Below are 18,593 nucleotides of genomic sequence, written 5' to 3'. Positions count from 1 at the left end.
TTTTTGTAAATGCTTTAATGAGTGCCTTTTACTGTCACCGGTGTCATTTGTAATCATATTTCTTTTTTTTCTTAATGGTTATTTATTTCTTTTTTGAGAGTGACAGAGGGAACAAGCTTGGGAGGGGCAGAAAGAGAGAGAGAAAGAGAGAGAGAATCCCAAGCAGGCTCTGTGCTGTCAGAGTCAAGCCCGACATGAGGCTCAAGTTGACGAAATGTGAGATCATGACCTGAGCCGAAAGCAAGAGTCAGGCGTTTAACTGACCGAGCCACCCAGGCGCCCCTGTAATCATATTTCTTTCATTTTCATCTGCGTAAACCCATTCTGGGAAGGCAGTTTGACCACCAGGATCCTAATGCAGAAGTGGTTAAGGACCCCCGAGCTGAAAGATGAAAACTGAGACCGGCTAGCTAGACTTTCTGATACTTTCTGGTGAACCAGGCATGAAATGACCCCACTCTCTGTCATCCTACAATGGTCACATTAGTCAGCAGGGTTCCCAGTACTGGCTGCTCTTCTAAGAATGTCGTCTGTGCAGTAAACTTGTCTTTACATTTTTTGACCTTCTGAGCTACCCACGAGCGTACATTTGTCCTTCCCTAGAGATGCCAGATTCAGAAAATAAAAATATAGGTCTCTTGGGGCACCTGGGTGGCTCAGTCGGTTGAGTATCTGACTTCAGCTCTGATCATGATCTCACGGTCTGTGAGTTCAAGCACCGTGTCAGGCTCTGTGTTGGCAGCTCGGAGCCTGGAGCCTGCTTCGGATTCTGTGTCTTTCTCTCTCTGCCCCTCCCCGGCTCGTGCTCTGTCTCTCTCTCTCTCTCTCTCAAAAATAAACATTAATTTAAAAAAAATATATAGGTCTCCTTTGTACTATATCTATATAGTACATATTTATGGATTTCAGATAAACAACAAATAATTTTAGTGTAAGTATATATCAAATATTGCATGGGACATAGTTATAGTAGAAAATCATTGGTGGTCTGCCTGAAATTCATTTTTGACCGGGAATCTCCTATTCTACCTGGCAACCCCTAAAATCACCCAAATTGGGCTGATAGTCCTCCAGCTAATTAACTATAGATGGTTAGAAAGTGTCTTCTTACACTGTTTACTGATGGAGATTAGTTAACTGCCAAGGGTCTCAGACTTTGATTGGATGGAAAGGGATTTTGAAGTTTGAGATTTTCTTATTATCACTCAGTCACCATAAACTCCTATGTTTTCAACTTTGCAACAGGCAGACAGCTCAGAAATATGACCATCCCTTCAAGTCATTTGACCACAGTCCAAGAATTTGGGTATAAACTGTGTTCCCCTGAGATCCTGTGATATCCAGTTTCTCTATCAGAGAAACGTGGTCAAAGTTTAAGCCGACAGTGAGACTGAATCTCAAAATCTTTTGACACTGATCCCATTGTTAAGTAACTAGGTTCCAAATCAAGCAAAAGCCCTACTTTCCTTTGTCTGGGACGAGATTCCAATTATGATAATGGTGTGCGTGGAAAACAACAAGGAGAAGAATTCTGCTCTTGTGTCCAGGTGAATCACCCCCGAGGCCATTAATCATCAATTGATAGAGACCAACAATTCCAAATTAATTCTAAACAGAAGAAAAAGTAGTCAGCGTGCAGCCAGAAAAACAAGGCAGCCTGAAATCGGTATGTAGATTTATAACGTGATACGCTCTTTTATATCTCTATGCCTTTATTATAGTAAAAATATTATATGTGTGAGGCAAGGAAAATGGGAGGGGTTAAAGGTGGTGGATCCAGAGTCTGAGGGAGTGAGAGACTCGTTAAGGGGCAAATCAACGTGAAATTTTGCAAACTACGTAATGATGCATTGTAACAACAACGAGGCGCTCTGCGAACAGTGCTGAGATGAAGGTTACGGAAAACGAACCGTCCTGGCTGGCTTCCCATTTTTTTTTTCCTTCCACTTTTAATGCTCCAGCCATGCTCAGCTTGAGTTTTATTAAACAGAATACACCAAATAAAAGATTTGTTTCTCTACGAGTACGGTCTGCAAAAGCAGACGCGTTCATTCTAATGTGTTCCAGGTTACGGTCAGACAAACCCAAACGCTCTGCATTCTATTCTCTTTGGCTAAAATCTGAATGGGACCCTGTTGAGCCGCCTTCTCTGTGTTACGTTTGAGCTCATCCAGACAAGAATAGTGAGAATCCACGAGTTAAAGAAATCTCTTCCCCAAAGAGAAAACCGGGGGCAGTGCGTTAGGGAGGCTAACGCAATACAATTCGTCTTGGTTGGTTGTTTTTTTCTCCCCCAGACATAAATTTTCCTGTTTTGCCAGTCATTCCACAACAATGCACATCCAAGCCATGCTGTGATTAGAGGGGAGCGTATGCCTATTACCCAAGTTCTTCACATGTCGGAGCACGGAGAGACGAACGGTGGTAAACCAAAGGAAATTTCCATTTGCTTTTTAGCTGCTGCACTCTCTTACTCTATAGGAAAGTTAGCTGTTATTAAGTAATAACGTTCAGCTAAGTTGGTCACTTGTAACAACAGACAGATGTATAATGTTTTATTTAGGTTAGCCAGCTCTTTCACAAATAAAGGGCTGGAAATTAAACTGTCTTTGCAAAAATATTCTGCAAATGATACCTCTGCCTTATTCCAGTGCTCACATTCTTTGCCATGGAAAATGGAAAATGAGTCTCCTGTTGAACCCTGTGTCTGTTTAAACTTGTTTTTGCCGAACAGAGAAAGGTTGATGTTCTATGGAATGAAAAAAAATTAAAAAAAGAATCTGCATTGAGGGGTAAAGTGTATAACTATGCAAACCACATTTAGAGATGGAAAAGGATTTTTTTTTAGTACTTATGGAATTTGAAACAATAATAATGGAATGGAAACATAGGGAAAAGGCTAAGTATTTGACCACAGCGGCAAACTGGATCATTAGACACTCACATGCAATGCAAAATGCAGGATTTGTCTTTGAAGGAGTACTTGTTGCTTTTCCAATGGATAATAGGGCACAAGAAAGACCTCGTCAACCCACCAAGCCATTGCTGACAAGCTCTGGCCATATAATCCTTTGGGAAGTTGGATTCTTCTTAAGACCCAGGTTTTGGGGGCAGCGCCTGAGAGATTGTGATTCAGCAGCTGAAGTGTGAAATTTAATTGGCATTTCATTTATTTTTTATTTTTTTATTAAATATAATTTATTGTCAGATTGGTTTCCATACAACACCCAGTGCTCATCCCAATAGGTGCCCTCCTCGATGCCCATCCCCCACTTTCCCCTCTCCCCCACCCCCAACAACCCTTAGTTTGTTCTCAGTATTTAAGTCTCTTAAGGTTTGCTTCCCTCCCTCTCTGTTTATAACTTTTCCCCCCTCTTCCCTTCCCCCATGGTTCTCTGTTAAGTTTCTCAGGATCCACATAAGAGTGAAAACATATGGTATCTGTTTTTCCCGGCCTGACTGATTTCACTTAGCATAACACCCTCCGGTTCCATCCCGCGTTGCTGCAAATGGCCGGATTTCATTCTTTCTCGTTGCCAAGTAGTATTCCATTGTGTATATGAACCACAATTTCTTTATCCATTCGTCGCTTAATTGATATTTCAAATGAACTTCCAAGTGATACTGATGCTGCAGCTTTTGGGGGGGGGTGCGGATTCACCCTCTTCTACAGTACCAGTCTTCAGTGTCCATTGAGGTGAACAGCGCATCGCAAGAGATCTCATGGCAACGCAGACACCTGCCTGTAAGATGGCTGGACAGGCACAAAGCCTTGCTTGCTTCCGTCCTGTTTTCCCCCAGATACAAAGTGTAGGGTTTAAACTGAGTCCGCACTCCTCGGACTGTGCTAGAAATGCCGGGCATAGCTCAGCAGGACTTCTCAGACCCTGTAACACACAAACATGAGGGGTCCGTCTCCAGTGGGCAGAGATTGTGAGCTGTTTGGCTGTTTGGTAGGCAAAACTTCCCCCTCGTTATCTGAGCACAAATCCCTTTATTTGTGGCACGCCTGCACCACACGCTTGGGGGAAGGCTTAACAAAGGACTGCTAAGAACTTTCAGCTCCAACTCTTCAACCATAGAGTCTAGGTTCCCTCCTTAGGCCCACGACGTTCTTGGCCCACGAACACAATGACACCCACCATTCGGGGAGGAGACTTTGGGGAAACTTTCAATCAGTTGCTTCCCCTTCCCCCCAGATTCTCATTCCCACCCCTCCCCCAAGACAACGTACCTGAACTTCCGTCCCCTGGGACCCTTCTCCTGGTGATTGAAAACTCTACTGGGCAGCTACCATAATTGTATATTTAACCCCACTAACTTTCTCTTCGTTCTTACACCAAAGGGCCCATTCCTTTGTTTGAAAGCAGCGAACGTTTGAGACAACCCAATTTATGTGCTTGGGAATTTCCTACATATTTTATGCAATTCATTAGGCTGTGCATAGTGTAGGTTGCGCTCTCAAAGCGTAGTCTCAAGAGGAGTGGGGCCAGCATCACCTGGCAACTTATTAGAAATGCAGATTCTCAGGTTCCACTCTAGACCCGTTGAATCAGGAGCTTGGGGTGGGACGCAGCCATGTTTCCAGACCTCTGGGTGATCTGAGGCCCACAGGAGCTAGAGACGTCATGGCGTAGAGACGAGAGGCTTGGGGCACAGGCTCAAGCAAACCACGTGCTGTATCCCAGTTTCCTAACCTGGAACCCTCAAATAATAGCAGTCCCTCTTTCAGAATCAATGACAGAATTCAAATTAATATGTGACACCTCTATACGGTCTGACAGGGTATCAGCAATAAATCAACCATAGCTATGTATTCTGTAATGGATGCTCACATGTAGTGAGCAGGAACTTCCATTATGCTCCATGAATGTTCATCATGAGTAGAGATGCTCTTCGTGAGTTGAATTTGATGACCGAGGGCCACAGTGGCCACGTGGGAACATAGCTCCGGAGACAGGTCTAGTTTGCCAACGAGGTCCGCCGTGAATGAACTCTGTGAACACGTGTCAATTACTTCAACTAAGCTTCGTTTCCTCCTTTAGAAAATCAAGAAAATACTTTCTTCACAAGAGGAAGGGAAGGATTGCGTACGGTACTGTCTGCCATTGCTTTGGAAGGTTCCTGGTTCCTTTTAAGTAGTCCCTTTCCCAAGTGAAAGCTGTCTGTAATGATAACGTGTGTCTCTCATCACAGATTATTCAAAGCCTCACGCGGCTTTGAAGAACAAAGAGGCGGCCACAGAATGAGCAGCGGGCAAAAGTTTATTCGAATGTAAGATCAGAAAGGAGAATAGTAGGAAAGCTCTCTTTACAGAGAGGCGACGTTCGAAAGTGTGTGAGGGCTAGAGGCCAGGGTCCTTGTTTTGTAAGGCTCTGGTCAGCCCTCCCCCCGTTCTTCCCCTTGGTTCCTTCTCAGATTCCTTCCCTCATTGGCCTGATAGCTCTAGGTGCTGGGGTGTCCATTCCTGATTGGCTCTCGTTGTACGAGGGGTGGTCTATGGCCATACTCAGGTCTTTGGTCAAATTCCTGAGGGAAACCTGAGGGGGAGTTCCATTCTTAAGAGGAACCTTACTCCTGAGGGGGCTCGCTGTGGTCAGACACTCCCAGCATTGTTCCAAAACAGGTGTTTTTCCCCCGGGGACCTCAGGTCCTAGTCTTTCCCTCTCGGCCTACTGAATCCTGTCGCCTCCTGTCATACTAAGACACAAAAACTTACAGTAGCTGCGTCCCTGCGGTCAGGCTTTCACTAGACTTTGCTTCAGTAACAATCAGTTCCAAGAATCCCGTGGCTTAGGCTACAAGAGTTTTTTTTCTCACCCTTGTTGCAAGTTAGCCTGGGCTCAGCTGTAGCTGTAGCGCAGCCACTGGTGTCTCCCTTCTCCGATTCTCCAGAAGAAGGAGCTGCCCCATCCGAGGCCCACCAGAGACCCTGCCAGGAGTCCGCCGGCTGCCTCTGTTCGGGCAGGAGTCACTGAGGCTCACACTCCATTGGCTAGTGCAGTCACATGACCGCATCTGACACAAAAGGATGGAAACGGAGTCTCCATTTCCTACTCCCAGGGACAGACCCAGGGAAAGATTCGTTCTCGACGGACCCAGCCAAAAGGGACAGCACATAACTGGAAGCCACAATCAGCTACAACAACCAGCAGTCAACCACAGCTTTGTCAATTAGGATCCAAGTTCTTATCCTCAAAATATAGATCGAGACAGAGGAAACTCGGTGCAAATTTCCCATAGTCTCAACAGCCACTGCCCTTCAGATACTTCAGATTCTTATGGAGGAGAAAGACCAATCATTCTTCCTAATCGTGCTCGGTTCTCAAGGGCCTGAGGGGAAAAATGGGCTTGCAGAATGAAGAGTCATTTCCCCGGCAGATAAGAACCAAAGAGCCACCCGTTGCGATCTGCTGAGAGTCCACTTTGTCCACCTTCTTCTTTCTCGGCAGACATGTCCGAGACATTATTGCTGAGACCACCTGGGAGAAGCCATGTGTGTCCTCAGCTGACACGGATGGACTTGAGAACGGCGAGTCCCAGGCTGCTTTGGAGAGCTGGGAAGAATACGGCATGAGGCCAAAACCAAAGGTCCCGGCACATGAATTTGAGTGGCCGCGGTCACAGGATCCAAAGAGAGGATAGCCAAGCCTCACTGATTTTATTTTCAATTATTTTTAAACCTTTTGAGTTCAGTGAACCCCAAGCACATTCTTGTCGAGCATGTCTTTTTCTACTTACTAGTTAAAACCGTGGTTCCTTAAAGTGAAATTTAATCCAGGTATTTTGGATTCGTAGTGAGGAGACAGATCATCCAAGAAATGTTTTGTTGGAAATATTTGATATCCAAGAAAGCTTTCAAAGCAACTTTTCCTATAAACAGGAACCTGTCTTGATAGAACTCAAGGTCAGGTCCCCTCAAATCGCAGTTTTCGTCTGGAAATCCGAAGTTATGGTTTGATTTGGGGCCCATTCCCCTTGAAGGTATGCGACATCACTTGAGTTGTGGTTGAGGGATCCCTGCTGCCTCCCTGTTTTGTTATCAGCTGCTTTTCTGTGGCTGAAAATCAGCTCTTTTTCTGCCCACCAGGGAACACAGAATGAAGTATCAGGACGGACAAATTGAAAATTCTCAAAGTTGGACTCAACGGAGTGCTACGTTTTTAGAAGGAATCAGTGGTGGGCTACCTAGGAGGGGGAAAATCATTCCTTCATGCTTTAAAAAATCAGTACTGATCACCGGCCCACGAGGTGGACGGCACTTATCTACGAGCACGGTGGAGACTGGACATCTCTGGAAACTAACAGCCTGATGTTCTCCGTGCCTGTGTGCAAGTGTTATTTTAGAACGTTCAGGGAGAGTGAGGGGATAAGGGTCTTCATCAAGGAGGGAAAAGCCGTTGCTCTCATTCCACCCGCATATCGCAGTGTGGTCGTTTTCAACTGTGCGCTCCTGGAACAGCAGCGTCACCTGGGAGATTGTTGGATGCGCAGATGCTCGGGCTCCATCCCAAAGCTACTGAAACCGGAAACTCTGACCCCTCCAGGTGATTCTGACGCAGCTAAAGCTGGAGCACTTTCGTCAAGGTGGCAGAGAGGGCAGGCACGGGAGCTTCACAGGGGCCCTACTGCCTCATGCCAGCTGTTGGGAACTTGGGTGAGTCGCTCAACCTCTTTGTGCCTCAGTTTCCTCCTCGTGGGACTGATGACGGCACCTGCCTCGTGGGCTTGGTGTGACGGTTAAGTACACGCGTGGAAAACACTGAGAACGATGGCTGGCACATGGCTCCGTACTGTTATCCATGTTGATGATGATGTCTATAACTTATCTGCAACTTAATTTTATTATTGCCCTTGTTATTATTCATCTGGATCTTTCCCACGTTGGACCACTTCTAACTCTATTCGGACTCTCTTCGTGCTTATTACATGCATACCTATTTCTTCTACTTGGTCGGTGGCTTTCTGGTCATTTATAGACTGACTTCTCTCTGATAGGACAGAGTGTTCCAGCTCACTGTGGCTGATCTCTTTGATCACCCATTCTTTTTTTTTTTTTTTAATTTTTTTTAACATTTATTTATTTTTGAGACAGAGAGAGACAGAGCATGAACAGGGGAGGGGCAGAGAGAGAGGGAGACACAGAATCCGAAACAGGTTCCGGGCTCTGAGCCGTCAGCCCAGAGCCCGACGCAGGGCTCAAACCCACGGACCGTGAGATCATGACCTGAGCCGAAGTCGGACGCTTAACCGACCGAGCCACCCAGGCGCCCCTGATCACCCATTCTTATAAGACCCTCTTTCTCTGCTGGCACTTTCTCCTCTCTGAGGAGGTGATGGGAACTCCCTTTAGTTTTCTCCATTCTCACTGTTTCGTCTTCAAGACTGGAAGTGTAGTTCGTCATATCACTAAATACCTTTTTCAATGTGCCCGCTGGCTAGTTCTGTCTCAAAAATATATTTTTCTTTCCTTTATCTCCAGAAAACAAACGCTACACACCATAAGCAATAAATGACTTCATTCCGTGTGTGTGTTATTGGCTTGAAGTAGAGAGGGATGTTGACCTCTCCATTCAGTAGTTTCAAGGACTACACTTTATAAAGATATCACCCTGCTAAGATTCCATTCCCAGCCCACATGTCGGAACAAGACAATGAAAACCGGAGAAATATATACAATTTCCAGAGACTAAAGAAGACTCTAATGGTTTGTATGGAATATTGCCTGTTTGTGGGATGAGAAGAGGGGACGTTAGGGGAGCATATCTTGTATCACTCTTTCCATCCTTAGCTTTTGGAAACCGCTGTTGTTTCTTAACGCGTCAGAAGTGAAGCCAGGTAGATTGCAGGACCACTAGGGGAAAAATACCTAAGTCCGTGACATAAAATTATGTGGAATGAGTGTGTGTATGGACCCCGAAGTCAGTTTCGAGGACGACGTCTGCTGCAGAACACAATGCTGTCAGTTGGGCGCGCATGATGAAACGTGAATGGTGAAGCATACGGGTCAGATGGATGGGTGCAAAGGAGGAGACGCAGGATCTTCACAGATGATGGTTACGGGTGACAATAGGGGCAGCGATGAAGAGGGCGTTTGCCGAGCCCCGCAAACACACAGCGAGAATCGAGCGTGCAAAGGGCCGTACGGGTCGGTAACGAGGGCCACTGACATGAGGACAGGGTACGTCTGGTAACTGTTCACAGTACCCGGCGGCCCAGAGAGGAAGTGGGAGGCATATGGGTGTCCCTGCGTGTAAGACGGACAGAAAGGTGGGGAGGTCTGCAGACAGCTACCTTCGGAAGAAGCGATCCAGAAGAGAAGGATGCAAAAGAGCCTTTCGAAGTGCGCACAGGTTACGTTACACTTTGGAGGTTGAAGGGGCACCTGTGGTGTGTGGACAAGGGCTCCGGTCTAGTTTTTAAAGGCTTTGGACTTTGTTCTTTCTCCACCGTGAGCCAGCTGTGTGATGAAGACCCGTCGCTCTGACCTCCCGGGTCGGCCTCCTCGTTTGAAAAATGTGTGTCAGACGACTTGGGCTTGACAATCTTTTCAGCTCTGATGTTCTGTGACTCAACAGTAATAATGCATTTCCACAGGCGGTAAAAATATTCTAGACTCTTCCCTTCCAGTGCTCGGTGTTTACTTCCTCTGCGCTTCCCCTTCCTGCCTCCCTGTTTGCTGGTCAGTTGAGAGTGGGCCTCAGTGGGGGTGAGTTAACCCCCTCTTTCCAGGGTGTTTTACTATTGAGCTCCCTCCACAGGGTGGGAATTCTGTAGGAAGGGCTGTGGTTGGGCCTTCGGTTTAATTCTTAAACCACTCCTTCGGCCTCTGGTCTACTCTGGGCACCTTGCCAGGATACCAGGGATTGGAAGGTGAACGCTAGGGCCCTAGCCCTGGGGCGGGGGGGGGGGGAGGGGGGGTATGGTTAAGGGTCAGTCTCACCGGGTCAGTCTCTTTGTAAACACCTGTGAACGCCACGCGTCCCTCTCTCTTTCAGGCAGAAGCAGCATCCCCTGGTAGCCAGGTGGGCAAAGGGGAGCCAGCACCTTCCACCTGCCTCGAAGAAGACGCCTTCTGACCTGCTGAGGGAGTGACCAGGTAGTAAACAGTCTGGGGGCACGGGGTGTTGAGAGGGAGGGAAAACGCTTTTACCCCGTGAGTGCGGCCCCCCCGGCTGCTCTTTCCCACAGAGGGGCTGAACCCAAGACCCCCCCCCTCCCCCAGAGGCCGTCAGTCGCGTTCCCCCTTTTAAGACCACCGATCTCGGATAGCTCTTGGTGTCGTCACCTCCAACACTAGATGGGCAGCAATGCAGCAAAAGAGAGCTTTCCGCAGAAAGAGGGAAAAGATCCAGCTCATCCCAAGCCTGGCCCGTTGCCCCTTTTAAAGAGAGGTTAAAACAGAAGCTTCATGGCACTGCCTTCACGTACACAGGGCCAACTTCTCCAGAATCTGGCAGACAGCTGAGCTTGAGCTTGGAGCGCCGCTCATGCCCGCAGGACACTCGGGTGTCACTCACTCTTGAAAACTTAAGCCTCTGTTTTTATTCCAGTGGGTGGAATGGCATGCACTTTCCCCTGGCAGTCTCTCTCTCTCTCTCTCTCTCTCTCTCTCTCTCTCTTTTGAAAGCGCACGGGGTGCATGTGTCTACGTGCACATAAGCTGCATTTGTCTTTTTAAAAAATTTTTTTTTCAACGTTTATTTATTTTTGGGACACAGAGAGACAGAGCATGAAAGGGGGAGGGGCAGAGAGAGAGGGAGACACAGAATCGGAAACAGGCTCCAGGCTCTGAGCCATCAGCCCAGAGCCTGACACGGGGCTCGAACTCACGGACCGCGAGATCGTGACCTGGCTGAAGTCGGACGCTTAACCGACTGCGCCACCCAGGCGCCCCAAAGCTGCATTTGTCTTACTGGTGCTCATGTTTTGAGCGTGGCTAGCTATGCCTTCCGGCATGGCAGCATGGCGTTTTGTTTCCAAACTTTCGTTGGGGCCACTTTCCTCTTAGTTGACTGAGAAATGCCGCTGAGGGGCTGATAAAGTCGAAGCTCATCCTGTGTTTTCCTTCTAAATCGATCTCCAAATACGAGGAAGAGGCTGCAACAAGAACAAGACATTCTGAATAGCTTAGGGCCCTTCTCTGCAGTGAAAATGAAAAAGTAGCTTTCCTTCCCAAGGGGGGAGAAAAAAAAAAAAAAAGCATCTCGAGGGCCGCTCTGGAAGTGACACGCTCTTCATGAAACAGGAAAATTAAAAAGTGCAACCACTTACTGAATCCCCAACAAGTGTTAGCTGCTAATGGATGGTTTCACTTTCCTTGAAGGGGTTTGCCCAGAAGATTGCTTCCAAAACTTCTATGGAGACAGTGCTGCTCTAACAGCAAAGATTCCTGCGTGAATCACAGACCACTGTATTCAGTTCCTTTTTAGACAGGGGGAGGGTTCCTTTATCCTCCAAATACCAGTGAGGTGGGAAAAACCCGTGCCGACCAGGTGGTGTTCTCCCGTACTCCCTCACATCTTTTTCAAGGAAGGTAGGGGTGATTTATTCGCGTCACCATGCAGGTAGTATAAGATGCCGTGTGGCCTCACACCCAGTCTGTTCCTGTCTGTTGATGCAGAGGGGAGCGCTCCCTGGGACTTAGCGCGGGAGCCTGACGTGTCTTCTAGGTGGGACTGTTCTGCCACAGCGTCGGATGCCTGTCCTTGCTTACTTGTTTAATTTTTGAAAAGAGGTTCCTATGATGGTTCTAGTTGGTTCTAAAGGAGTAATGCAGAAATTTTGGGCCATACCTAAATGTCATATCTAACGTGGGATTTTATAGCATTTTCCCAAGAATAACCAGCGTATCGACCGAGCTATTAAGAAAGTGTAATTATTCATTATGTGATGGGTGTTGGTTGATTGATAACTTAATGCTTTCCCATGTAATCAAGAAGTAGGAGAGGTGAGGGGCGCCTGGGTGGCTCAGTCGGTTGGGCGTCCGACTTCAGCTCAGGTCACCATCTCGCGGTCCGCGTCGGGCTCTGGGCTGATGGCCCAGAGCCTGGAGCCTGTTTCCGATTCTGTGTCTCCCTCTCTCTCTGCCCCTCCCCCGTTCATGCTCTGTCTCTCTCTCTGTCTCAAAAATAAATAAACGTTAAAAAAAATTAAAAAGGAAAAAAGAAGTAGGAGAGGTGATAGATTATAGATTATTCACTGGGTGGGGTGGGGGGAGTGAATTTCTGTTGCAGAGAATGCCACACGAAAGGGTAAGTTTTTAAAAAGTTTATTGATATTACCCAAGTTTTAAAAATATGGAGTAATATTCTCCATTGCTGCATCAACACTATCTTATAGATGGTATGTTTTAGTTATATCAGTACTGACCCTATGCTCAGTCAACTTATTTTTAAATTTTCCAGAATTGGAAATCTGTGGTAGCTGAGTATACACAAACATTCGTCATACTCTGTGGGGTAGACACATGTGTGTGTCATTTCACAACGAGAAGCTCAGCGTCGTTTTTGAGGGTGAGGCTTCGTTTTGGCAAACTTTCTGGTCACTATCTCATTTAACCATCACACAAACTCTGAGGAGTAGGTTATGTTCCCATTTTACAGATTAGGGAGCTGAGATCCAGAGAGACTGCATAGCTTGTCCCAGGTCACACAGCAAATAAATTGGAGAGTCAGCATTTAGCCCAGGTTTGCTTATCTCCAGATCCCATGCCCCTCACTCCACCCTACTGCCTTCCTCCAGAACTAGCAGACTAGTCTTGCCTTCCAAATTCTCCTCTCTTATATACATCCGTATATATTCCTACATATCTCACCTGATTATCCTGTGTCTGTTTTCTGGGTGTCCTACCACCCGTGACAGTAATGGAACATCTTTCTTCGTCATCTCCTTAGGTGGCCCCAAGAGCCTGACAATGGACGCCGTTCACCTCAGCATGTCCAGCGCTCCCCTCGTGAGGCAGCCTTCAGGAGGTGGACCCAAGACCAACAGGCCCCGAGTCATGTCCAAGAGTGGGCACAGCAATGTGCGAATTGACAAAGTGGATGGCATATACTTACTGTACCTTCAAGACTTGTGGACCACCGTCATCGACATGAAGTGGAGATACAAGCTCACCCTGTTTGCCGCCACGTTCGTGATGACGTGGTTCCTTTTTGGAGTGATCTACTACGCCATCGCGTTCATTCATGGGGACTTAGAACCGAGCGAGGACGTTTCGAATCACACCCCCTGCATCATGAAGGTGGACTCTCTCACTGGGGCGTTTCTCTTTTCCCTGGAATCCCAGACGACCATTGGCTACGGAGTCCGTTCCATCACGGAGGAATGCCCTCATGCCATTTTCCTGTTGGTCGCTCAGCTGGTCATCACAACCTTGATTGAGATCTTCATCACAGGCACCTTCCTGGCCAAGATTGCCAGACCCAAAAAGCGGGCGGAGACCATCAAGTTCAGCCACTGCGCGGTCATCACCAAGCAGAACGGGAAGCTGTGTTTGGTGATCCAGGTGGCCAACATGAGGAAGAGCCTCCTGATCCAATGCCAGCTCTCTGGCAAGCTCCTGCAGACCCATGTCACCAAGGAGGGGGAGCGGATCCTGCTCAACCAAGCCACCGTCAAATTCCACGTGGACTCCTCTTCGGAGAGCCCCTTCCTCATTTTGCCCATGACATTCTACCACGTGCTGGATGAGACGAGCCCCCTGAGAGACCTCACGCCCCAAAACCTGAAGGAAAAGGAGTTTGAGCTCGTCGTCCTCCTCAATGCCACCGTGGAATCCACCAGCGCGGTCTGCCAGAGCCGCACGTCTTATATCCCGGAGGAGATCTACTGGGGCTTTGAATTTGTGCCTGTAGTTTCTCTCTCCAAGAACGGAAAGTACGTGGCTGATTTCAGTCAGTTCGAACAGATCCGAAAGAGCCCAGATTGCACCTTTTACTGTGCGGATTCTGAGAAGCAGAAACTTGAGGAGAAGTACAGGCAGGAGGAGCAGAGGGAAAGGGAGCTGAGAACTCTTTTGTTACAACAGAGCAACGTCTGATGTCAGTGAACGCCCCGGGTTGAACCCTGGGAGCTCTTTCCGCGTCCGAGCTCCCTTAGAATGCAGAGGTCACCGTGAAAACGTGAAGGTGTGGATTCACCCTAAAAAGCTGCACACACATACAAAATCACCCCCCGCCCCTTGGATCTAGTGCCTAAGCAATCATCGCCACGTTTGAGGAGTTCCTTTTCCAATGCTTTGTCTGCAGCGAACTCCCAAAATTCGTATTTCCTAAAATGGGGCTACATTTCCACAAACTTGGTGTAGGGCAATTGAAATAATGTCCTGCCGGGTGGACAGACAGTTAGCAATGCTGGTATTGAAAGGAAGTGCATTTCTATACAGGATATCAGCCATCATATAAGGTATTTATTCAAAACAATTATCAAAGACGTTATGGCCGAGAGTTGAAATGAGGTTCGGTATTCCTTTATACCATTGCTTTAAAGCACCCTCTTCTTTTCAAGGAGAGAAAATGCTATATATACAATGGAAGCTACTGATAATACATAAAAAGGGGTAAGGGACTCTGTGCTCACAAAAATCATAGTTCCGTTTATGCCTTGCTTCGTTGGATTGAATTGTAGGAGTGAAATTGATCAAACCAGGGGTAAACAGTTGAGAAAACATACACAAATGGACTTGATGCTATTAATTTTTTGGTCGGAATGTACTGCTATGTTCTATTCAACACCAGCAACATCAGCACCATCTGGGAGCTTATTAGCAACATAGGCTCTCAGGCCCCATCTGGACTTAGAGAATCAAAGGCTGTCCCTTAACAAGACCTCCAAGTGATTTGTATACAAACGAAAGTCTGAAAAATGTCCACTCTGAAAGTTTTCAAGGGAACTTTCTGAAGCCACGGGACCCCATGGGTCCCAAACCCATTTGGCCCCCGGACCTGTCCTTCTTTCTTCAGCTTGTTATCATGGGCCAATATTTTTGTCAGCCGTCTCCTTCCTCATCTGCAAAGGAAGTGCCACTGATATTCCAAGATTGAAAAAATTACTTGAGAGGAACGGCTGTCATGCTAAAGCACATGCTTGTTGACTCTAGTTAGCACAAAATAAAATGAAGCCACATTACAATCGGAAACTTGCTCAGATGTTGAAGTCCACAGGGTTGGATGGGGCCATGAAGAACACAAGGGGTGAGGATAATGAATTCGTATACAGATGACTCCTTGGGGCATGAACTTTGGTAATCTTATAACGTGTAAAGAATGCCCCCAGCATTTAAATAAATCTCATGCAACTGAGTCTTACAGGGGTAACATTTTGCTCTTGGCAGAATCTAGGGGCCAGGAACCACATTTCTTTGGGGCAAAGAATATACGTGGGGCCGGGACTAGCTAAATGTGCCACAGGTGAATTCTCATTTCATTCAAACTGGGGTCAATTTGTGTATTCCCTCAAGAAGAATGTGACTGTAAGTGGGGAGGCACTGTGTAGACATACACACGAGCCCACATATATGTACACACACGGACACACACACGCACGCATGCACGCACATCCTGGCTTTTCAAGCATAATTGTGGAAACGATCAATGAAAGATGTTTGCAATGAAGAGAGCCAGTCCTCAACAAATATGCTCATAGATGTTTTATTCTATAAAGATGGGGACACTGGGGCTCAGAAGAAAAAGGGAAAGCAATCTGGATTCGGGTTATCGGGGAAATGACGACACGGATTACAGCAAATCCGGCCCTATCTTCAGGCTACCACATTTTCAAATGTCCTTCCACGTAAGAGAAGATGTGGCTCACACATCTGACTGGGGGCTGAACACTTAACGCAGATGTAAGAATAACGGGGGTAAAGTTAGTGATAGAGGGGGTTTAAAGAACAATCTCAATGTACAAGAGGCTTTTCTTTTATTATTCAGGAATTGTTTTTTCTCTTTCTGTTGATAATTTAATGGCAGATTGTTTTAGATCTTTATTCTCTTAACGAAATTGCATATACAGACATTAGCCCTTTTAGTTATTTTATGGTTTTTTTTTATTGTATATTGTGGTGTAATCGACAGGAAAATAATGCCACGGGCATGTTTACAGGTTTTCTATTGCACTATTAAGTTCTCTTCATGGTATTTACATCAGTGCCAATTTAAATGTGATTAAGATGAGGAATCCTGCATACTTGCATAGTATTTGGCATATTGATGGAGCATGAGATGGAGAAATCTTTTGTGTGTCCATTAGGCTTATCTATTTCATCCAAATCTGGAAGACTTGGTCATCTGATCTTTTGCACTACCCGAAGCAGCATCCCCAAAGCCAATACTGGTTCAAGTCGATAAATCATATAGTAATACGATATTTTGTAAATAGTTCTATACTTATATCTGGTTGAAACTTAGCATTTCCCAAGCACACTTACTTATTATTACTTGGTGCACAGCACTCTGGTGTTAACAAACTAACCAAAGATGTAGGTGGCAAACTTATTTGATTATATCTGGACGGTCTTTTGACTGAAACAGATTCATGCTCAACACCCAACTGAGAAGAAATCGAGCTAATGCAACGTTTTTGACCCAAAAAGCCTTCTGCGCTTTGGAACGTCCAATGCATCAGGCCTTCTCGGTGAGACCATTCCAAACTGTCACGTTCCTTTTGAAAAAACCACAAAGTCAATAGCGGCAAATCAGTGTAATCTGATTTATTTCAGTAAGAAAATATATTGTACTTGCTTGGTACCTGGTAGCCAATGGTCCCAGACAGCAGAGCCAAGATTCACTCACTGACCTTCCTCAGAAGCCACTTTTGGAGACGGGGTAGAGACACACGTTGGTTTGCTTTCCCATTCAGGGGGAAATCACAGCACCAGATGAGACTCCAGAAATCTAAAATAACTGGCTAAAAGTGAAAAATGCCATGAATAAGGGGATCAGGTATTGAGATGAAATTAAACGATGATTCATTTGCTTTTTCTTTAAATTAAATTTTCTATTTTAATTGATGGTGATTTTGATGCCATTAAATGCAAATTAAGAAATATTAAAAAGGTGACACTTCTCCTGTATTATTCTTTTGTCCTTGCCTGGATCCTTTGAACTTATGTCATCTGGAGAAAGAAGGAAAGAGAGACAAAAAACATAGAAGACCCTAGGTCTTTGCTTTGGTAACTCAGTCACAGGTCATCATCCTCAGGCTTGGGTTTGTCACTGTGGTCAAAATGTTGACATTTGACCGTGTGGTTGACAGTCTTGGTTTTCACTCTTGTCAGACTTTTTTCTTTGCCTGTTAAATATTTGAAACATGTATTTTGAATGCAGGTTATTTTATCAAAGTTTTCTGGGATGGTGTTTTTTAAAATGAAATGCTAGCATTTCGAGTCTCGATTTCCATGTTCTGTGGTGCGCACTTGAATTGCAGCATTTGACTCTGGATCCAGTCCAGATGCACTTCATTTTCTTCCTCCTGGAAGACACACTTGAAAGACTAAAGTTTGACATCTCACACTCCTCCTTGATTATTTGCATTTAACGCTCTGTGAACTTCAGTTTATCTTGAATCAGAATCCGTTGCCCACCCCAACTTGGGCCTGCGGGCAGTGATTTTCCTAGCCTTTAAGAGACACTGATGAATGAAGTCCAACTCTTTCCTGAAGCTTCCCACTAAATACTTACTGAAGAAGAAACAGAAGGCGGAAATGAGGTGTTAGCCACTTGACTTCATCTTCCTCCTCTGTCAGTTCTGCTGAGCTCAGTTTGCTTTCCACTTAATGTGTGCTTCACTGGCTGTTTTTCATCTTTGCTATCTACTCTATCAAGTCAACTTATTCTGTGGGTTAAAAAGAATTGATTCGGGAGGCATCTGGGTGGCTCAGTCAGTTGAGCATCTGACTTCGGCTCAGGTCATGATCTCACAGTTCGTGAGTTCAAACCCTGCGTATGGCTCCGTGCTGACATCTTGGAGCCTGGAGCCTGTTTCAGGTTCTCTGTCTCCTCTCTCTCTGCCCCCTCCCCTGCTCACGCTCTGTCTCTGTTTCTCTCTCTCAAAAATAAACATTAAAAAAATTTTTTTTAATAATTGATTCAAATTAGTAATTTGTGAACATTTAGATGGCCAAAATTTGGGAACAGGAATTTTTATTTTTCTGTTGGCATTTGCTGGTATATAAAAAATAGAAGACTGGGATGCCCAGGGGACTCAGTTAAGCGTCTGACCCTCGGTTTCAGCTTAGGTCATGATCTCACGGTTTTATGAGTTCAAGCCCCACGTCGCGCTCTGTGCTGGCGGTGTGGCGACTGCTTGGGACTCTCTCTCTCCCTCGCTCTTTACCCCTCCCCCACTCATGCTGTCTCTTTCTGTCTCAAAATAAATAAATAAAACTTTAAAAAAAAATAGAAGACCAAGGAACAGCTGATAATTGCAGTTGATAGTTAATTCCTAATTAAATTACAATAATTGATTGTGGAAGTCAATGGACATAATTGATATAGGAGTACAAAAGCCAAAGATATCGTATGGATAGGTAAATGCCATAGAACTCTGAGTAGTAATAATCATACCAGAGTGAGGAATGCTAGGCATGC

General features: G+C 45.9%; 1 protein-coding gene across 5 annotated transcripts in view; it reads left to right on the top strand.

The window, feature by feature from the left end:
- The window catches only part of KCNJ15 (potassium inwardly rectifying channel subfamily J member 15), a 79,479-nt gene extending 62,113 nt beyond the window's left edge, over positions 1-17,366 (top strand). For 4 of the 5 annotated variants that reach the window (XM_040483921.1, XM_040483925.1, XM_040483924.1 and 1 more), the window contains 2 exons: positions 9,999-10,099; positions 12,897-17,366. In XM_040483921.1, the coding sequence (XP_040339855.1) occupies positions 12,917-14,044 (1,128 nt within the window). In that variant the 5' untranslated portion in view covers positions 9,999-10,099; positions 12,897-12,916 and the 3' untranslated portion in view covers positions 14,045-17,366. Of the gene's footprint in view, positions 1-9,944; positions 10,100-12,896 lie in introns of those variants that run through there. The other variant, XM_040483920.1, reaches the window with a different exon arrangement.
- The last annotated feature ends 1,227 nt before the right edge of the window (positions 17,367-18,593 follow it).

Source organism: Herpailurus yagouaroundi, unplaced genomic scaffold, assembly GCF_014898765.1.
Source record: "Herpailurus yagouaroundi ecotype Mexico unplaced genomic scaffold, PumYag 162, whole genome shotgun sequence".
In the NCBI taxonomy this organism is placed as follows: domain Eukaryota; kingdom Metazoa; phylum Chordata; class Mammalia; order Carnivora; family Felidae; genus Herpailurus; species Herpailurus yagouaroundi.
This window is presented reverse-complemented; position numbering and strand designations above follow the sequence as displayed.